Raw genomic sequence first — 23902 nt, 5'->3', positions numbered from 1 at the left:
CCGAAATGCCTGAACAATATGAAACGCGCATAAATATGCGCTCGCGCAATCGCAATGTGGACCGGATTCCTGGTCCTGAAGGTCGGTTGTTGCCAAACTAGCTCGAGAATAGCACAGCACCCTCGGTAGAAAAATGTCCTATACGATTACCATAACCATAGTCTCATAGACTTTGTTTCATCGAGAATGCAGATCAAAAGGATTGTCTGCTCGGAGACCAGTGAACATGACATGTCACACAACCATTCGGGTGATATCATCAAAGGCGTGGATATCGTAATACCATCTCAATGGCAGCACTTGTCGTGTCAAATGATGTGGTGAAATTTGTATGGCCGCAAAACATAATTTGAATAAACGAGTTATCTAAGGTGCCAAATTTGTTATGAGGTTGCGCATTTCATAGAATAATTAGTTTAATTTAATTAAGGCGGTACCCGCTCGGGCTTCAATTTCTGCGCCTGAACTGAGCGTTTAATACACTCTAAACCTACTTCACCTTAATTGTGTACAAGCATGTACAGTCAGCATCAAAATACGCGTATCAAACAATGTGTCCAAAATATCTACCATTCTCCGGTAGCTTAACAAGACATTTTATTTCTCTATATTTAGAACAATTAAACTGCTGCAGATCGAACGCGAGCTGTTGGAAAAGTACCTAATTGAGGGTGGCATATAATTTTCATGCGTTGTTTCATACGCTACTATTGATATTAAATACATATATGTATTTAATATCAATAAAGACGGATGACCCACGTATTTTAAGCGAAGATTGTTCGGTAGCATGTAGCTTCAACGGGAGAACGAGGGGATCGGGACGAGAGAGAACGCGTTCTGCCGTTAAAGCTCTTCGTTATGGACCGAAACAATACAATAAACAATACAAACGTAATAAGCTGTCATTACCTATATAATTACACAAACATCTACCCTTAATGTAATGTAAGCTTTTTTGGACCCGGGTATGTCCTTAAACTACGTCCAAAAGAGAGGTATGGGCAATGTGAATGTCATCTCGCCTTGTGTGGTAGGGCACAGCACAGCAGATGTCATTCCAGATCTAGAGCAGAGCCCAACTGGGGAAGTACCTTCACCTTACAGAAAACCGCAGCCAAATAACACTTGACCCTACTCATAGTGTTGTGTTCCTGCCGGTGAGTAAGGTTGCCAGAGCTCAACGAGGGGGGTGGGGTTAGGGTCGGCAACGCGCATGTAACTCCTCTGGAGTTGCAGGTGTACATAGGCTACGGAGACTGCTTACCATCAGGCAGGCCGTATGCTTGTTTGCCACCGACGTAGTATTAAAAAAAAAAGCTACAAATAATTTTTTCATGATGTACCTATTGTCTGTTAGTGATCCTAAATAAAAACTTTGTCATGTAGAGTAGATCCCGCAAAAGCTAAGCGAGTACAGGACATTGTGGGAAAGCTTTCTTTATTTCTTGTCGATCTGAAATCTAAATAATCTGAAACCTTGAATATAATTAATATACGCTTGAATTCATTCTATGTCTTTTTTTCCACTAACCTGTTTACTAAAGAATGCAGATTAACCTTGTTCTAACCGCAATCCGCAAATAAAACCAGTATGGCATCTACATTTAAGGCTTCGTTTTAATTCCACATATAGATCCTATTAGATACAAATCTAAAGGTCAAAATATTTATAAACTACGCCGCACGAGCGAAGATTTCATTGCGTGAAGTTAGATTTCAGTTGACAGTGCTGTCATGCATTCGTATTTGAATAAATGCGCTACATATTCATAATCAGACTGTTTAATAGTGCCAAGTGATTAGTCTTGGTATGAGTACGATGAACTAGACATCTTTCTTACAAGTTCCAAACAAAACTATGCAGTTGTAATTTTCACATATATTGAGTACGGTGACAGTTTTCATCTCAATACAAGTTTGCATTTTAAGGTTATAAAATTGGAGATTACAACTACCGTACTACCGTCACCGTACACATATAACACAAGCAATATGAAAAACATTGTAATCCCAACAAAAACATAAATGTGAAATGAGAGCCAAGTTCAATAATAAAAATATGTTTATTGTTGTTTATTTTTTAACTAACTTACACTAACAGGTATACCAAGCATGTAAGTTAAAATATATTGAACTGTGTTTAACAAGACAACACTGTATGAAACGGATAAACTTTATAAACATAACAAATTATTTTATTACTACTATATAGGTATACTATATAAATGGCTAATAATACTGATATTATGATGGTATAGTCGAGGGTATGGAGGTCGACTCCAAATACCTGTCGATACAAATATGTGTCGGTGTTGACTCGCCAACAAAAGAATTGAGATCTATATGGGTGCCAATTTCTGTGCTGTGTAGAAAATCCTGAAATTATAAAGGATTTCACTTGGCTAGTTGCGCTTAATTGGTTTCAAGTTGTGAAAGGGTCAAAAGTAGCTAGAAATAGTTCGTGTAATATTACACACGGCGTCGCGAGTTCCTTTTTCCTTGAACTTGGCTGGACACGCTGCCGCGTGTCTAGAACATAACTACTTACCTACAGTGGCGGATTTGGCCTAAGGCTCAGTAGGCCCGGGCCTAGGGCGGCAAGACACTTGGGGCGGCAGCAAGGCGCCAGAGAAAGGGGCGGCTAGTATAGTAGTTACTACAGGGCCTGAGACCTAGGAGACATAGGTCAGCCAAGACTGCAAATCCGCCACTCACCATACCTACTTGCATATGGACTAAATGTCTAACTCATACACTACGTACACCAATACCCTTGCCAAATATTCCAACATATGTATATGAGTCGGTTATAAGGTCGACATTACTATAGTGACCTGTGTGAGTGTGAACGTCAATGACAAAGATACAGTAGACAAGTTCCAAAACATATTTATAAGCGAGATCTTATCGTCAAATTCAAATTCTTCATTGCCATTATGTCACATTGTATCAATTGAAGGTCGTGTCAGCTCAGTACGGCGCATCCTGCTTTATGTCAGATGATCTTGATGGATGATAATATTATTGATTATTCATGCATATTTTATTAACTTGAAAACGTATATGCGATTGCGTGAAAATAAATATTTAAACTCGATGGCATAATCACCTATATATCTCAATTGATATTTCTGAAAAAAGAACCGAATAATATTATCTCTTCGCTTTGGGCATACCACATTGAAAGTGCAATCGGCAGTTCCGCGCGGTAGCTCTGTTTAGGAGTTTAAACGTGGGATGGTTTGCGCCAAGTCTTGCACCGAACGCATAGGTGTGGATGGCATCAATTACGGGCTCTCTTCAATTCTTTGGAGCTTGCAGACGTACATACGTACCCCGTTAGTTTTCACACACCTGGGCGGCTACCGGGAAAATCGAAATTCGTCAATTGCGGGCATTTTTCTCTGTCACTCTAATGACGTCTTACTAAGAGTAAAAGAGAAAGATCCCCGCAATTTGAGAATTTCGGTTTTCGCGGTAGGCCCCCTGACTCCTGACCAATTTTTTTGACATAAAAATAGAAAAATCTGTATCTAAGAAAGCAAGCAAGTTTGTACGCAAAGATTAACTCTGCATTCTCCACAGGGCCAGTCAGCGACGCTGGAGAGCATACGAACGTCGCTATCGTCGAAATTCCCGCTAATGCAGACGCCGTCGCAGGAGATGGTGTACGACACTCTCGCGCAACTCATGCAGGACAGGAAAATCTACCAAACCTCGAGGGGCTTCTTCATCGTCACACCTGAGTGAGTACATTTTTTTTTGTAACTGTATTGTGTATATGTATTTTAGAGAAAAATCGCGTGTCATAAACTCTTTAAATAGCTAAATTTATTGACGTAGCGAACCTAACTTAACACTTCATTGTGGTAACATTTTTATACTACGAGCCATTAACGTAAAATCTGACAGAACAATACCTTCGAAACTTTTAAAGCGGTACCATAAATATAATTTAATTGTCCTCTTGAAATTTCATGCATTAAAATTTCACAGCAATCAACACGCTCGAACCCTTTTAAACAAGTTGAATCGTTAAAATATTTATTAAATCTCTCGGTGTATGACTCACTTCACCATTTCTAGACGTTCAATTGCGCAAAGTGGAACGCACCCTGCCTCTCGATGAGTAAACGCGCCAATTTCGGCGCCAAACTTGACATTGCGCGCCATTTATAAAATAGCCGGCTTAGCTGTCAGACGAAGTTGCACTGATGCATACAAATGAATGACTAACAGCCACGAATTCGTCTGAACAGCGCAGCGCTTGCATGTATTTTTAGAAAAACATGATTAGGTAGGTATCGTTTATCGCTTGTGCTTTTAGTTGTCACCACACAAGTACCTTATACAGTTGATACTCGTACGATTCCCACTGACCGGGCGGCGTTGGAGCGTATTTGTCATTTGTACGGCCGCAAGCTGGCAACTCCTCGCGGACACGGTCGGCACCGGACGGATTCCACCGCGTCTGTCATACATAAATGTATAGAACATTGTGAAATGCGCTCCGGCGCGGCCCGACTCCAGCCGGTCGGCGGGAATCGTACATTAATTTATGCAATAGAAACCGTCTTAAATATAGTCTATATCTTTTTTGTTAAGCTGTGCATAGGTATAGTGGTAATAATATAAGTAATTTCCAACCTCAAATAAGTGATGTATCTAGTTAACCCTATTTAAGAACTTAGACAGTACGCACTTAGCGAGACCCGTAGGCGTATTATCCACTCACATGATTCCGATTTTAACGAAAGGTGCCCTGAATTGCTCTGCCATTTCGCAGATACGACGGCACAGTGTCGTGATATCTTCAAAAATCGATAACTTTGCTTCTGCTTAAGCATTTGGAATAATTCTTTCGGTTTTATAATGGTAAAGAAACAAAGAAATTCATTTTCTTACTTTAGCTATTTGCTGTTATAATAAAAATAATTATTAAAAATTCACGAAGTTTACCCAAAGGAATAATTTCCGAGTTATAGTAGAAAACTATTTTTAATAAAAAATCTAAATCGATAACATATCTTTTTTTTGTATTCAATTTAAAGAAGGCTTAATAAGCTTTTTTATGATACTAAAAACCTTGATAGCTCACCTATAAAATTGCAGAGTAAAACTGATTCAAATTTTGATAAGGAACTTTCGAATTGCTCCACCTGGCGTGTAACTATGTGCTATGTTCGTGATTTTTTTGTGGCTAATTTAGACACTGAAGTACAAAAATATAGTAAAAACCGTTTAAGACACTAATTACCTTGAAATAAAATACATAATTTATGTAATTATCACAATGATAGTTGCTTTATAACTTAAAATAACAAAAGAGTATTTACATACCTACTAAACTTTGGTGTTTTTAAAACGGCCGATCACCAACAACCGAACTAACTTATAACTACACTAACACGTATAATATATACACCATAACATACACTTTACAACAAATTAAGCACAATAAGCAAATAGTAACTATTAACACATGAAATTATACTGATTACAAACGTAAATAAACAAACAAACTGACCTGCGCCATGTCAAAAACAAAGATGGCTACCTATTTAGGTCGGAGACACAACAGTCGCGCGGTGCAGATGTTCAACAGAAATAGGAACTTTTAACACATTCACTGCCAGACGAAAAACTGCAAGCTACCCCAGGATCCGGGCAATATAGCAAAGAAATATTAGTAAATAGAAATTATAAGTAAGTAGTAACAAACACCCCAAAACGCGTATGCAACGTCTAGTGTACCACATGCCTTACGATGTACAGAAATGCTTTAAGCAACCAGAGTTGCTGTGTTTGTACTTACAATTTTCCGTCACATGGTTTGTTCGCTAATCCTGGATAATACACAGTGATTTAATGCATTTTATTGTTTATTAATGTAATTTAATAATCGAACTATTTAATGACTATAGGTTGCTCAAGATATATTTGGTAATCATAGAAATCTAGGGCATTAAAATAGGAAACACGCCAAAAATCTACAGAGTTATTGGTTTGAAGTGAGATTTTATGGTCATCAATATTAAGTAGGTCTAAAATATAGTTTTAATCTAATAGACCAATAAACGCGGAGTAATTTAATATATAATACTAACAGAAATATGTAAATTTGAATACTTACGGCATTTTTAAACACGCAGCAACTTTTAACACACGCACTTTTCCGAACAACTTGCAAAGTGACATAGATAAAAAATACTGTGGTTATGTCTATGTGGTTGAAACATTTTTTAAATATTGTCACGTTGGTATTCTGTGTTTTAATAATTGTTTACACCATATCTGTGCAGCCCTTCACAGATAAGAAATAAAAAACCGCATACACTCCGTTCGCAACTCGAGTTGCGACGATCATTTTAGAGGTGCGAAATGTTGAAACCGTAGTTGCTGGAATCATGTGAGTGGTTAAGTTGTGTGTACGTAGAAATCTAACTTGATTTACGTTTGTCCTTCCAATATTTCGAAAAGTTATTTTTCTTCCATTCACTAACTACTGTGCTGTAGGAGTGAACGATTTCGAAATGACCGAATGGATTAATAATAATCTTTTATCTGCAGATTCATTTATCATTAACATGGAGACTGGATTAGCAGCCAAGGGCGTTATAATTTGCAATATCTTTGTTGCGAATAAAGTGATGCAATGTTTTCTATTAGAGCTTTAATGTGCTTAAGTGCCGAGCTTTTTTAAAATGTTTACAAATAAATGTTTCCGAGAAATATACCTAATAGTTGAGTTTATTAGTTTGGTATAAGTACATTCAATTATCCATCAGTTGCAAAGCAGAAGTCAAATATAATAGCCTACTTCGTCTCCAGCTACGAGTTATGTATTTAATGAAATCATTACAACTGAAGATCATCTGACAGAAAATTATTAAATTATAAAAAAAACGAAATCCAAATTCATTATCTAATTATGTTTTAGTAAACACCATTGATTGATACTGACAAGCGGAACGGACAAAAAAAGATCACGGAACTGTTTTACCATGGTAAAAACCTATGGGTGTCATTTAATACTTTGTTAAAATGCGATTATAATGATGACGCTCAAATGTCATGAGCGTTTCCTAGTTCTTGTCAAACTGACACTATAATAATGACGATTATGGGTATGCGTCTGTAATTTTAAAACCTTGATAAATTTATCAACTACTTATCATAAATATTTTTAACATCCCTACACATTCCAAATGAATTCTTGTAGTTCTAATTTGGCCAGAAATACTTTCTTTAGACGAGCCTGGCACGATTACAGATATAAGTATTGTCACAGCTACCATCTTAATGCACAATATTGTGCGTTTTTGCGTTTTAAGATTATAAAATGTATGGAGGTGGAAACAATGACTTAAGTGTGGTAACAATTATATTTATAACGTATACTACTAATTTGTAACTAGAAATTAACTAAAATCTTTTTTCCACTGCGAAGTAGTTATCGCTGCGATAACATATATCATGAGTCCTGCGGTCCGACTACTTTTATTACGTTTAATAAAAGTTTGTAAATAAAAAACGCTAATTCGAACGCCATCGCCATGTGATAGGAGATACTGCGATCTAAAGCGGTCTGAGCGGACTCGTCAATCTATACTGACTTGCAAAATGTACATCTCATAACTTATTGAGCCTTAATATTGAAGAAATAAGAATGAAATTTGAAAAACTTATCTAAAGTCAAGGCTTCATTGATTTTTGACGTGAACTTGGATTAAGAGGTATGAAAGTAATTACTGAAGACGTAAATCGATTAAGCAAACGCGTTGTAAGATTATAGTATTTCGACGTAATACCTACGGTAAACATTAAGCTTGTTTTTGGAATTATGCACTTTACTCCTTTGTGATAAGACCAACTGCACCTACATAATAAATCTTCGGCGACGACCGTATACCAGTATAATTAAGTTTTGGCTTCTTGATTGTTCATTGCAAAAGTTTAAGTGCAAGGGGCAAGCGTACAATGGGGTCAGCATTTGCATAATTTGAAATAACATTTGCTTTTTGTAAAAAAAATATGCTGAGTCGCCAGTAAACATCTGTTCAGGCGAAATATTATGATATGAAGCAGTTAATCTCTTTTACGATTTTGAGAAGGTTTCACCAGTACATAATCGGTATGGTCTAAATGTTACACCTCGCAGAGGGTACAGCTAAGGGTTGAAAATACACTTGTATAAATAAACTGCTGGTGGCCTAGCTGTAAGAGCGTGAGACTTGCAATCCGGAGGTCGCGGGTTCAAATCCCGGCTCGTACCAATGAGTTTTTCGGAACTTATGTACGAAATATCATTTGATATTTACCAGTCGCTTTTCAGTGAAGGAAAACATCGTGAGGAAACCGGACTAATCCCAACAAGGCCTAGTTTTTACCCTCTGGGTTGGAAGGTCAGATGGCAGTCGCTTTCGTAAAAACTAGTGCCTACGCCAAATCTTGGGATTAGTTGTCATGCGGACCCCAGGCTCCCATGAGCCGAGGCAAAATGCCGGGACAGCGCGAGGAAGAAGATAAATAAATATACTTTGCATTAAGTGAAGATACTGACCTGGTGCTTTTTGACAAAAGAATGTCATAATCCAGTAGTGTACCGGTATGTTTAACAAAATCTTATCTCTTGTTACAGACGCCGCCGCTCCCGGTCACGTTCATCATCCCGCCACCACGACGACGACTGCCCTTCCCCACGGACGCTACTCATGTCCGACCAAGAGGCGTTGCACCAGCTCTACGGCGAGATCACCACCGTCCGCGACGGCGCCATCACTCACCAGTGCGTGCAGACCAACCTCGCTGACGTCATCTGCGGGGGTGAGTACACTGCTGCCGTATCCGCGGTCTCTGGCTCATGTCCAATCAGGAAGCACTGCTCGAGCTCTACGACGAAATTACCACCGTCCACGACGGCGCCATCACGCACCACTACGTGTAGACCAACCTCGCTGACATCATGTGCGGGGCTAAGTACACTACTGCCTCCCCCGTGGACGCTGCTAATGACTGACCAAGTGCTGCACCAGCTCTACGGCGAGATCACCATCGTCCGCGATGGCGCCATCACGCACCACTGCGTGTAAACCAACCTCGCTGACATCATGTGCGGGGAAGTACACTACTGCCGTCCCCGCGGACGCTGTTTATGTCTGACCAAGTGCTGCACCAGCTCTACGGCGAGATCACTACTATCCGCGACGGGTACCATCACGTATCAGTGCGTGCAGACCAACCTCGCTGACGTCATTTGCTGGGGTGAGTATATAAGTACACTGCTGCCGTATCAGCGGACGCTGCTCATGTCCGACCAGGAGGCGCTGCACCAGCTCTACGGTGACATCACCACTGTCCGCGATAGCGCCATGCGTGTGCAGACGAACCTCGCTGACGTCATTTGCGGGGCTGAGTACCGCGACTGCTGTTCACCAGCATATAGGTACGGCCAGCACGTCTAACATGCCAAAGCCACCATTGGCGTGACTCTATTTGTCAAGAAGCGTTTGATGTAAGAAGACGCGAGACGTGCCAAGATATGCTAGACGCGAAGGGCTTGCCGGTGGCGCTACACAAACGCTGTACCTATAGTTTTCGGTTTATACACAATTATTTTTGTCGATTGAAATCGGTGTCGTATACCTTACCTACCTAATATTAATAATAGTATTATGACAACTTTAACGAGTAATGCACGTGCAGATGTCAAGCTTAATACATATAACTACCTATTTTTAAAAAAAGTTTTCAGCCACAATTATATACAACGTAGTAAAAGACGGAAAGCGTGGCATGCAGATAATGGGATCCCGTTGACGCTGGAAACAAACGGAATGTAGGGCGCCTGCAGTGCCCTGATTGTAGGCTACAGAATTCAGTGGACTCAGAGCAATTTACCAGCTAACTCACTTTTAGGAAACGATCGACGTTTACTCGCAAGCTTACCGAAATGGAAATTGAACGCCGTTTATCCGTGTTTAGTTTGCCTCAGTTTGCGTTCGAGTTAACTCTTCAAAAGGTAGAGATAGTCGAGTATCTCCTCCATGGAACCTAGTATAATAATATTACACCCGAAAGGAAGTTTTTTAATTAGTTGTGATTTTATTTAATTAACAATCTCTAATGTTAAAAATATATACTTACTGGCATATATTTACAAATTACCTGTCGCTAGATTGATATTGTATAGATTTATATAGTTATTAAAACTATATAAAACCTTTTGTAAACATTACAAAAAGGTTAAAATTAAAAGTTAAGGTATTACGTATGAACCGGATATACATACATTTTATTTTACGTGTAAGTTTTTTACACCCTTTAAATAAGTATCTAATACCCTGTAAGTGCGCAGTATACATGATTGAGTCCCCCGAGCTGGTGCTTGTTCAAAACATCATTAATTCAAGATATTCTACTTCTTGTTCTCTTTGCCGAGACATGTGCCAAGTTGCCCAAGTTCCAAGACAAGAATTAGAGCAGGGAGAGCACTTTTGTAATAACAAAAAAAGACACTTATATCCAGCGATAATGAACAGTTAATTTATTTGTTAGAAAACTCGGTCAACAGTACGAAATAGTCCGCATTATGATTTCCTTCTCGGGATTCTGAATAAATTGTCACAACGATATGGCTATCAATCGGAGATTGTTATCATAAAACGTCTTAGGCTCTATGCAGAAGGTTCAAAATAAAACATTTTTTGTCGACCATAAAAAGTGACCTGAAAAAGGTCACGACAGTCGCAAAGGACGTGACATTGCCAATTTATTGAGGGAACAGTTGCAACGGTACAGATGGTGAAATGTTCTGACAACGGCATTTCAATCAATAAACTTCTATATTTGACCGATTACGCACGGGGCCAACGATCGCGAGTAAACTTGTGAACTTGGTTCTTATTCAAATCATATAACCTTAAGTTCAACGGGTTTGATAATAACAATAATTATATTCAAGAAAGAAGCAACAGAAGTATAACAGCAAGCAACAGAGTATATTACTCGTAATTATATTACTTAGAACATTAGCTACTTCATAAGAAAGAGATACTTAGGCACATACCATGTATTCTTACTCCTTACGCAGGTATAAAGTACCTGAACAAATAGCATAATAGGGATTTTTCCTGTATTTAAAATAAATAATTTCATACCATGCACGAAAAAAACACCACATAATTATTAGAAAACCATAGCATAGCATGTATACTTTGACACAATTTCAATTTAATAAATCGGATAGAAACAGTACCTGATTTGACCGTGACGTCACTATAGCAGTTTTCATATAAATTCCATATTGCCAAATCGTTTTGACAGTTCTAAGAAATAAACTAATTTGTCTAGTACCTACGAGAATACCCTAATGTGAAGAACAATCGACATCTTCAACGACGTCGGCGCGTTTCATTTCTTTTGAAAAATCGACTATGATCCTTTGAAAGCTAATACAATAATACGTAGGTATTATGCCAGTTTGACCAAGTATTATGTTCTAATGTGGCTAGGTGCCTGACATTACCTACTGACTGTTCATAAAATTATAATTATATTATAGGGTATCGAGTTCAGTGCGGATCAAACGATGCCATTTTCTCCGAAAACATAAATTTTCGCTGAACATACATGTGAGTTAAATCGGTAGCTGTTCACTATCATTGGCCTTCTATGGATACATGCTGAAAGCCAACCAGTAAATAAAATAAGTATTGTATATATGTGGAATGAGCTGCCTGCCGAAGTTTTCTCGAGTGCCTACACTATGGGGTTTTTCAAAAAAAGAAGTGTACAGATTTTTAAAAGGGTCATCAACGCGCATGTAACATCTCTGGAGTTGCAGGCGTGCATATGCTTCGGTGTTACCATCAGGCCGTATGCTTATTTGCCACCGTCGTGGTATAATATTATTTTTTATGTGTGTACTTGTAATACATTTATGCAATGACATTTAAGTAAGTACAGTTGCGCTAGCTAGTTTACCGAGTATTTACTAAATAACACGCTTAGATTTATCATAGCTGAAAAACTAGGCAACATACCTGGCTACCGATCCGTCTGATTTGATACCAATACACATTATTCAAAGCTACCATTTCTCTCGTTCTGGATCAGGTAGAAAAACTGCACGACTCACAACCTTATGCATTTGACTTAAGGACTTGTAAACATAAGAGGATCCATTGAAAAGACCGGATACGAAAATCGATTTTGCTTTGACGCGCTAAGTGCAATCCTTACTTATAAAGGAGAAATGCAATAGAACGTATAAAGCTCTAACGTAGTTACAACCTTATTTCTTTAGACAGCTGAATAGTGTTGTAAAAACTGTTCAAACGACACTAGGCTCGCCTAACAGGGTGACGTTGTGATTTATTTCATCCAGTCGCTACTAATATTCCAGAAGAAAGAAACCTTGAGATCCGTTATCTCAAGGTTTCTTTCTTCTGGCCCGCTTTCAGCTATTTGTTCGGTGAGCTAAGGGAATAGCAGGGCAGTGATCGTATGAGTATCTGCTATGAGCTATGTTAAGTACGAGTATGTGGTGTATTCTTATGCGTGAATTGTTATTTAAATGTTGTAGGTTAGTATATAAAGCATAATAACGTCCAGAGATCACTGAGTTACGTAGGTAAAGTGAGGAGCACCTAGATAGTTTTAAGTTGCGATGTATTTACGTAAAATAATTTACCCAAACTATAAACACAAAAAACATCCATATGATGGTCTAAAACAAAGATCTGTGCTGATCAAATAAGCTGCCAAACAGGAATTTTAACGTTAGGCTAATAATTAGACTTATTAGCGACCGTTATGTATATCTTTTGCCGCACAATGTAGGTACATATTATGTATTTACCTAGGTTAACACATTTTATCCAAATTCTTCTAGCGGTAATTTTAATTCTATACAGTTTTAAAATTTAACTTTCTACGCATACATAATTATTACTAATTTTGTCAACGTCAATATAAATGCGCCAAATGCGGTAAGTATATTGTCTGGTATAACGTGAAAATGAGAATAGTTCTACATTAGCACTTAATACAAGCTAGTAATCAGTTCTTACAATAAATACTCATTACCACTGAAAATCAAACACTGAACCTATAATCAATTCTCATTCACGTGAGAACATAGCTACTCTCATCGCAAACCGAGCACATTGACTCGCACGAATCAATAATAGTTTGGCCTCGTATTAAGTGCAATTGTTACAAATTTAAGGTTCACGCATAAACTGGTTCTTTAAAGCGCGGTAGAAATACAGGGACAGCTGACCGCATGCTAATGGTCGGTCATTACTGTCAAATTAAACTTGTCAGCGCAAGAAAGTGCCATCCGAGTTCTTTCCTGCCTACAATGTACTTTCCTTTAAGAGAAAATACACTATCTCCGACACGTACAGTAGTTAATGTACTTTGAAGCTTCTGTATCCTGTAGTTTAGCTATCTAATGAGCTGACATAATGTATTCATATAATATAACATAAACGTTTGTCACTTCGACATTTTTATTTGGCAGCTATGATTGAATACATTTCCTACTTGTCATGTCAGCTAGACGAACACCTGAAGAAAAACCTGCTAGCCTCCGAAATTTGTTTTTGTTTTACTCATAACTATTGTTATATCTACGCATGTTTAATTGTTAAAAACCAGCTGCTTTTAAGCCTGACACACTATGTACACTTTTTGTGTATTGTACTGTTTATGTGTGTTTTTGGAAGAGATCCTTTTGTAAGAGTTCGCCTTTGTACACATTTGTTTTGTGCAATAAAGTGTTTTACTACTACTACTGTACACAACACAGTCGAGTAGGTTTGTAACCAATAGTCTTTATGCACACCTCAATAAAAAACAATACAGAAAAATACAGCAATAATAATAGAGGTAAACGTAAATATACAAATTTTTTTTTCAAAACTTTTAAAAAGTCTAAGACTTTTATTTTGAAGATAAATTCTTACCCATGATGGGAGCTAAAATCTTCGTAAGCAATGCCAACACTGTTAGATATATGTATGTGACGCGTGCTGTATCTGTGCAATCCCCAATATGAATTTATCCCTTAAACAACATTTTATGCAACTTTGTCCCATTTGAAACTTTCCTCGACGCTCAAAAGCCAACATTTACTAACCTAACCTACCTTTTAACCGCCGCGATCTCACCCTGCGGTTTTTTCTTGGAGACTTGGCTATTATACACTATTATAGTCCACAAAACGTCTTTATTGAATGTGGTAGACCGCAGTCTTCCTACTTTGTAACTTGTAAGATGTTTTAACACAGAAAACAAGATACAACAGAAATTAATAGGTATTAACGAATCTACGAAATAGTAGGTAACAGCTCCTATCTATACTCAGCTACTTGTACACCTATTTAAAAAAACCGGACAAGTGTGATTCGGACTCGCCCACCGAGGGTTCCGTACTTTTTAGTATTTGTTGTTACAGCGGCAAAAGAAATACATCATCTGTGAAAATGTCAACTGTCTATTCTATGTCATACAATCACGGTTCATGAGATACAGCCTGGTGACAGACGGACGGACGGACGGACAGCGGAGTCTTAGTAATAGGGTCCCGTTTAACCCTTTGGGTACGGAACCCTAAAAACTAATGGTTCTCCATCTGACTGACAAGCGTTATTTACTCGTATGTCGGACATAAAATAAAGAATTTGTCATCGTCGCCATAATATACCTACTTGGTAGTTAGGAACGACTGCTTTTATGGCAGACATAAAAACGATTGTGCTAGCTAGACTGGTCATCACAGCAAATGCTCTAATGCTACGGTGAACTGGATCAAAATTATTTTCGGTGTCTTGTTTTTTTTTTCATAGAAGACACTAATACACGCGTGACAGAGTGGTCAAACAAGACGACGAAGAGAATTTTGACCCAACTACGGCGATTAATATATTTCTATACTTATATATTTATAAAACTAAGTGATGTAGCTCTAACAGTTGTTGGTAATAAAGTTTCAAATTCAACATTTCTTTCGTAATTTCTCTAACATGCCATGCTATAAAAAATAAGATCCTACCTTAGAACGACTAGGTACAAGTCGAGGTTCTGCACTTAAATGTCTGTAGCAGTGGAGACGAGACATCGAGACAGGATTGCTATCAGAATTATGCCGCTTAAAATGCTTTTGACAAGTTTATTTTAAAAACCAGTTTGAGAGTATGTACCTGGTAGCAAAATATATTATTTTTATTCCAACCTGTTTACACTGTGTGGCATGCTTCAAAACGGTTCATTTTTTAGGGTTCCGTAGCCAAATGGCATAAAACGGAACCCTTATAGTTTCGCCATGTCCGTCTGTCTGTCTGTCTGTCTGTCTGTCTGTCTGTCTGTCTGTCTGTCTGTCTGTCCGAGGCTTTGCTCCGTGGTCGTTAGTGCTAGAAAGCTGAAATTTGGCATGGATATATAAATCAATAAAGCCGACAAAGTCGTACAATAAAATCTAAAAATTTAATTTTTTTTAGGGTACCTCCCCTACACGTAAAGTGGGGGTGAAATTTTTTTTTCGCTCCAACCCTAGAGTGTGGGGTATCGTTGGAAAGGTCTTTCAAAACTAATAGGGGTTTTCAAGAAACATTTTTTGATAAAGTGAATATATTCGGAGATTATCGCTCCGAAAGAAAAAAAAAATGTATCCCCCCCCCTCTAACTTTTGAACCATAGCTCCAAAAAATATGAAAAAAATCGTGAAAGTAGAGCTTAAGAAACACATTAAATGAAAACTATAGCGGACATGATCAGTTTAGTTGTTTTTGAGTTATCGCAAAAAGTTTTCCCTTCATAGTAAAAAGACTTATTTTAATTAGGTACTGATTATGCAAATTTGCCTATTTGTTTAACTCAGGTGAAAGGTACCGTTTCATCCCTTGGTTAACAATTTACTATACTTTAAGCTCCAGTTTAGCTTATTGTGACGGAAGAGTAACTACGGAACCCTACACTGAGCGTGGCCCGACATGCTCTTGGCCGGTTATTAAATATGTCTGCAACATTACTTTAATTTACATTTTTTATTCCTGTTAGATACAATGTATGTATTATGATCTACGTAGTTATTAACGTTATGGTTTATGCGATTTGACTTATAACTAAAGGGATTAAAAAAACAGCATGTATGTGGGAGCACATTTGAAATGGCATTTGACAGTCGTCAATGACCAAAACATAAGACATTCGTTCTGATTGTTAAGTCAACTTTGATATAGTTTGAATAGAATTTCATAAACATCTAAGAGATTAGTAATAAACATTTGTGTTTCGTACACTACCTACTGGTTCTAACACTTTAAACGCCCCAGATTATTTAGACCCAGGTTATCGTTTTTATGCCTAAATCATAAGTACTAAGTAATATGTTGATCAGGAGGCAGCTAAGTGCCGTCGTATGTAATTTTTTATTCGTTCAATAAAACACCATATGGAAACTAGGTCTAGCCGGAAACGTCAAGTCTGGGGTCATGAGGCTAGCGCCAAAACTTGAATACTATTAGCCTAGATCTGGGCAATCAATGTTAGCTCCTAGTTTTTGCAAGCTTCAAGCCAGGGGGCTGCTATGAACGCTAAGAGTGCTTCCAGACTTGCAAATCAAACGGTAGGGGAGGTTGAGGACACTTTCATCACTGGGAAACTTGTTGCACTAAAAAAATTTCAAAGTTACGAAAATATTACAAAATCCGGAAGTCCAGATTACCTGTGGAACCAGGTTTTTACCAAACAACAGTATTTGTACCAAAAAACAGTAGCCCAGAGCGGTAGACGGTACATTTACTATATTTACACACACAACTTTGGAATACATACATTTCGAATAACCTTCAGCTTGTTTGGACAATAATCGTTCCAAACGGTTCCTAATGGTCCGAAAGATGACGGTCGTTAACTGGCTAGCCCGAGTGCTTGTTTACCGCGTTAGACGCGCATTTGACTGTGAAATTGCCCTTACAGCATCTTTGGTCTAACCTTGCCGATTGTGTCATAATAAAATTTACCTATGGGCATGAACTATTATTACTCAGTAAAAGAGTATTGATTGCGTTATACCTGAATTGAATATCTAGACCCTATTTCATAAACTCAACTCTTTTGTGGTGCGCGTACCGCGACCGCTGAAGGGGTCGTCGTACGTCGTACCATCGAATGCGCTAACTTCTGGCCGAAGGTTTCGGAGTTTCCGGAACAAACTGCCGAATCCGACACAAGAGCAGCCGATGCAACGGAGACACGGGGTTTTGTCGCCTAAATAGTGCTTAGTTTTAATTTTATAAAATGTTTATGTATGTTAGTGTATAAGGTATTTGTAATAAATATGAGCCATGTTGCCTGAATCAAAATTTTAAATTAAATAAATAAATAAATCTAAAGCACTTTACCAATGCCGAGAGGCGTTTTGGTCGATTGGGCCACTTTAGAGTTGTATTATTGTATGTAGCTTTATAAAATGCGACCCTGGTGAACTGATTTATCGATCTAGCCAATGGTACGTACACTAAAGGACGCCATGAGAATGTAAAAATATGTAATACATACACAAATATGTATCTCGAAGTTTCAAATCCTTTTCGGCACTCATAATTAAAGAATAAACATAGACACCAATCCAAAGCTATTAAGTACTTAGTCGTATAAAAAAACTTCTAAAAGACCGACAGGTCTTTATAGCTTTACTATTATACATTTTTATTCTGTATCTTTGGCCAGTAATTTCTCAATTCGTTTAATTAATATCGTAAGCATCAGTTTTTGTTCGTTACTTTTTTTACATTAAGAAACCCCATCAAATTCATTCATCGACATTACAACCGTGGTTACAACATTATTAAGTTGGATTAAATTGAATAGATTCCCCACTGCAATCACTTCGTTAATAGATTAAATTGAGGCGTAAAAACAAAGTAGATTATAAACCGCCATGCAGGAGAAATAAGGGCAAGACGGAGGAGTTAGTTAGCGTTCTATGGATAATTAGTGTAAGACCTAAAGATTGCTCATAATGTTCCTAAATAAAGTGAGTATCGGGTGATCGTAAATTGCAATTGCAACTACACCTAGGCATATAAGCCTTTTCAGTGGTTTTCTAAATCATTGCCGAAAATTATTTTGCCGAATGTCATCTCCCAAATTACGCCTCATTTTATTTCGCCGAATGATCAAGTAGCAACATTCATATTATTTCCCACAACAACTTTAAAAGACATTTTTTAAAACGCAATGTAGCAGAATGACTTTGTAAGTCTAATACGAAACATAAAAAGATTATTTTTGTAATCTAACATCGTTCTATGCTGTTAGGTCTTGTCTCTGTCAAATGACTAAACGTTATCGTATTAATTTTTTTAGTCCATTTGATTTATGATTTGGCGAAAGAAATGTATTGCAAATGTTGTATGTCGTAATAATAATCTACTTAACAATAATTCTACCAAGTGAAACGTTGTCATAATGAAAGTTTGCCGAATGTCGATGATTGCCAAAGTAAATCATCTGCGAAAAGTTGGTTGGCAAGCGAAAATCGGTCAATAAAACTTCGGGGAAAAGGCAGAACACCCTTTTCAGTAAACATGCCACAATTTGAAATCTTGCTGTCACCTTGCTTGATTTATATATTGAGTTAAGACAGTTAAGATCCTCTTTTCAGTCCTATTATTGTGTACGAGTATATCGTTATTCATTGAGTTTTTTTGTGCCCCTGGATTTTGTATTGTATATAGGTATCCCGCGCCCGGTTTTTCTATTAATTGACATAAGTTTCACAAAATAAAGTTAAAAAAATACTGTGTTCCAAACCGAACAAACCCATTATTTTCATTACTATCACATGGAAATGCGTCGCCACGCTTACTTCCCCTATGGAACACGTAGTTACCCCGTGTACGAGTAACCCTCATCCCGTCTCCGCCTACTCTCCTCAAAGTGAAACAAACTGAAAGTCCGTTCCTATGTATACTGTTTATAATTTTTTCCATGTGGTCCATAATAGAGTCAATGAATCTTAAGACTACAGTTTCTAAGAATATAAATAAATACTCTATTTGCCTAGATATAAAATATATTATTGCAGTTGTGTTTTACAAATTCATAACACTTTTTACTAACACTATTCATAAAAATCCAAAGTTCATCATAGTAAAATGTAAAATAATTGTTAGTTTGCTTTCGTGCCATCCACTTTCCACTTCTAGAGCAAGTAGATAATGTAACTCGCGAACATCCGCACAATTTTTTGTCTAGACTGGCACATTTCTTATTAGATTCTTTCATAATTAATTAATTATCGATAATTTAACTATGTAGGTTATCTGAAAAATCAACTAGGTAATCTTTGGTACTTATTCGAAATATTTTTTTACAGTCGTGAATATTTAAAAGCTAAGTAATATAAAAATAATAATACAGGTTACTAACTTGTTACAAATAGCGAAGGGTTCAATAAATAATTGTTTATGCTAAGGGGATAAGGCCGCCTGTTGTTTACCTCTATCTTCATGTACCTATTATATGTGTTTCCATATTTTTTTTTCTGTGGTTGTGCTATAAAGAGGATTTGTATTGTAGGTATTGTATTGGGATATTTGGGATCTCAAAGCTATTTTTGAAGCCAAAATTTCTATTATTTTTTATGTCAGGTTTTCTTTTTAAAGTGCTTTTAAATAATCTTTAGTAACGACAACAATTGACGACACCCCTGTTTCTCAACAGTCCTTCGAGGTGAAGTGTGAAACGCTTTGCGTAACCTTTGCACTTTGCTGTGAATCTTTCTTCACCACTTATTATACTACTGTTTTAGCCCTTGGTGTGCAGCAAACTTTGCGCTGCTAATTATTAAGATTAGGTAACTAAGCGGGACTCGGACTCTGAAGTAGAAGTTGAGAATATAAGATATTGGGAGGATTTTTGAAAGAGAGGTTAAAATCTGAACTGTATGATCTAGTCTCCTAGACATGGTACAAAGTAACGACTACCTAGTTAGTTACTCAATTTGTCTGTCAATTAGTCATACTTAACACTCATAACATACAAATGATAAGATATGTGTGTAAATAGTGTTCGTGTTCAAAACAGCGGTGAATAGTTTTGCTCTTAATTATAACGACCTTAGCTGCCAAATCGGTCATCGACCATAAACGGCTGCATGGTAACATAATTATGCCAAACCTTAATCATAAAGGCAAACATTACACGACATTGTTTTAACCACTAATGACTTCATTATCATTACGTTCCGCCATTTACTCGTGATGATATTTTTTCGAATGACCGCAGACCGGCCAATTTAGGAAGTGTCGAGGGTCGCTGAAAAACTAACGGATAATTTGACAAATCTTAGTGTAGCCAAGGTCGTGGTACCCGGAAACAAGGCGATACTTATCAGAAAATACGTCATTTGATCGTAAAATTTCTTACGTCATTGGAAGCATAAAACAGCATGCTTAATAGTATCAAAGATAACGTGTACCTTAGTTTGACATCCAAAACAGACGGCGTTGTACTGCGCGATATGTTTTGTGGTCACTGAACAGCAACTTTCGACAATCAGAGTTACCGCAAAATATATGGAGCTGTACGGCGCCACCTCTTTAACCTGTCAAATTCTAAGCACGAAAAAAAATTAAAAGCGCTATTACGTTTCGGCGTTGAGCGACTTTAGGTACATACATATTTATTACCTATAAATGCTGGCCGGTGAATAGATTGTAGATGAAAAATTAACTTAGGTAGGTAACTATTGTTATTACTTTTGCTTGCTCAGGGCTACGTTAAACTAATTTATGTACATATCGTAATACCTAATAAACCTATTTTCATATTTTTTGACATTCATAGGAAAGCATACGTTAGTAGGTATAAATAATATCATTCGCATTAGTGTCAACATAGTCAATTTAGAGTAAAACTTGAAAAATAATCTCACTGCTCTTAATCCAACTCAATTATCTTAACTGAATTTTATGGTTCAGTAGCAAGTTGAGCGAGATCAAAGGACAGGAAGACACCAATCCTGATTTCCTTTCATAATACCTAGACAAAATTGTACTATTCTCGAATTATCATTCGCGAAGATACAATGTGAATTCAACTGTTACGTTTACAAAATAAGGCATATTGTTTATACATGTCAAAGTTTGACATATCAAAGTTACATTCAAAATCATAACTATACCGGATATCGATGTGTTATGTTGGATTAATGAATGGACAGACGGTATTTATATATACGAGTATAGGTACCATACATTTAAAATATCTAAAGAATGTAATAAGTATGATTAATATACAATACACACAATTTTGTGAATGTGCAATGATATTCTAAGATACATACCAAAACAATCATTATAGCAGGACTAATTACTTATTAGTACAAAAGATGCGAAAACCGTATTCTTATAATTTCTAAGATATACTAAACCCAACTCAATTCTGATCGACTGACTCACACAATAATTTCCACCTTGTCGTTGCATTTTTAACCATCTTTGTATCGACATAAGATATTCAGTTCGATGGTCAACATATTTCGATGAAAGCAATACAGTTTAGTTTTTTATCCTTCCGACACACGCAGATCTGATTCCGTACAGCTTGAAAATATGTTTTATTTTTAGCGGCTAAATCTCAGGCCGTTGAACCTTGAAATTTCTGTTGCATGATGCATTTGTGCACCTTTTCCTTTGAGATTCGTATATGTAACATGTTTGACGACCGGTTACCTTAATTATCCCTGTGGAGCTGGCAATTCCTATCCCGATAAGAGAAACTTATTGTATACAATACATAGGTATTTGGTTTTTTTGTTATTAGAACGATTAGCTCGCGTAGCCAACATGCCAATCGTTAACGCTCCGTAGCATAGTCAACCCTTTATCACTCTTCCATATTAGTGCGACAGTGACAGTTGCGTTTCGTTCGCTACGGAACGTTAACGATTGGCATGTTGGCTACGCGGGCTAGGGGACCTAGCCAAGATGACAATCGTACATCGACAAATACCTAACGAAAAGTAAAAATGTATTGGATTGCATTACAGGTGCTACAAGTCACGTGATTATGTCCATATGTTATTTAAGTTTCGATTGGCTTTTTCTATCAACTATTGTCATCTTGGTATGGCCCCAGGTGTAATTTGTTCCTGAGACTACATAGATAGGTAGTAAGCCTGTAAAGTGTGCTCCATGGCACAAGAGAAGAGCATGTTATTTTACCTAACGATTAAACGCTTAAATCACATTCGAGTCTGATGAAAGTAAGGAAACCGGCCAAGGGCGAGTCGGACTCGCGCACGAGGGGCTCCTTACCATTACGCAAAAAAACGTCAAAATATTCACGTTGCCCCATTTAAATATTAATTTTATTCTGTTTTAAGTATTTCTTATTATAGCGGCAACAGAAATACATCACTTGTGAAAATTTCAACTGTCTAGCTATCACGGTTCATGAGATACATCAGCCTGGCGACAGACAGACAGACCAACGGACAGTGGAGTCTTAGTAATAGGATCCCATTTTTACCCTTTGGGTACAGAACCCTAAAAAGTACATGATCTTCATTTCCGTGTCGTCTAAGACACATCGACTTGACCTCGATAAATGTTTTCAGTAGTAAGATTAATTAAGAGACGAGTGCTTTTTAGAGAAACTGCACTCGACATGTAGGTCAGAATCGCATCTGGTTATTTCTAGATACTCGACGGTAGAGGAAATAAAATTAAAGCACTGCATTGCGACCACCCGCGGTGCATTTAATATTTTGTATACTCGTACGAGTATGTCAAATGTTTAAATGCTTATAAAGCTTACTCGCGAAAATGACATAGTAAAATACGTTTCCACTGTCACCCGTCACCCAATATATTCAATATGAATCCAGGAAATATTTCTCAGTGTTTATAGTTGCAACAGATGCTAAGCGAGACAATGAAGTATGATGCCATCTTGTACAAAACATCGCAAATTATCTCCGGTTGTGGTATAGGTAAGCTTTATCTACAAAAAGTAACAGTAAAAAACCTTAATTTGATTGTGAATAGGTACCTCAGCGGTGCTGATTTCTTATTTTCGTAATGTCGTTAACGGGGCTGAAAGATTATTTATTCCAGCTAGAATACCAGTCAGTTGCAAAGATTTTCCTGGTATAGGTATTAAGCTTTAGTAGTATTTCTTGAGATTACTTTCAATTATCAATTTGATATAGGAATAATTTAATAACATAATACATATAAAACTTAAAATCTAAATCTAAAAATAAATAAAACTAATCTTAAAATAAATAATTAAAAACTATCCCCCTGCGGCATGGTGCCGTAGATGCTGGCAGCATTTCCTCGTTGTATCGCAATACTTATTCTCTGTGCGAGGAAGCTGCCAGCTCTACGATCACCGGTAGCGTCTTCTATTTTTTTGGCTAATGCCTTAAATAGTGTAGATGCATTCGGACCCCACGGGCCAAGGGTCTCGACGCCAAAAGGTACGAAATCGTATTCGGGGCCGAGACCCCTATATTTGATCTTTTTTAATTTTTCGGCCGCCTCTGCCGCCGCGCCGGGTTTTGCAGGTTCAGGTATTAAGCTGTATATTTAAATCCCGGTGTGGTGTGTCTGCGTCAGCATTATCTCCTTTACCTCAAGAACGACCTGGATATGGAAAGGGAACGAAGGGCCCTGTCGGTCCGGGCGAATATGATCGCCCGCAGATTTGCAAGGTGCTCTAAAGAGGTTAAAGTCACACTGTTGGCGTTTTGCACTTCCCGCTACACCTGCAATTGTGGGCGCAGTATACGGAATGGGCATACGGGGCCCATAGGGTCCAGTACAATAATGCGTTCCGGGTGCTGATGGGACTGCCCCGTTTCTGTAGCGCATCG

At 37.6% G+C, this 23902-nt stretch overlaps 1 protein-coding gene across 1 annotated transcript in view; it reads left to right on the top strand.

The window, feature by feature from the left end:
- LOC133519804 (putative uncharacterized protein DDB_G0282133) overlaps nt 1–23902 on the top strand; it is a 198217-nt gene that overhangs the window by 158296 nt on the left and 16019 nt on the right. The window contains exons 5-6 of the mRNA XM_061853915.1: nt 3589–3749; nt 8645–8829. Coding sequence (XP_061709899.1) covers nt 3589–3749; nt 8645–8829 — 346 coding nt within the window. The remainder of the gene's footprint in view (nt 1–3588; nt 3750–8644; nt 8830–23902) is intronic.

The sequence above is a fragment of the Cydia pomonella genome, chromosome 7 (assembly GCF_033807575.1).
Source record: "Cydia pomonella isolate Wapato2018A chromosome 7, ilCydPomo1, whole genome shotgun sequence".
Classification (NCBI taxonomy): Eukaryota; Metazoa; Arthropoda; class Insecta; order Lepidoptera; family Tortricidae; genus Cydia; species Cydia pomonella.
The sequence above is the reverse complement of the archived record's forward strand: the minus strand, read 5'-3'. Positions and strand labels throughout refer to the sequence as shown.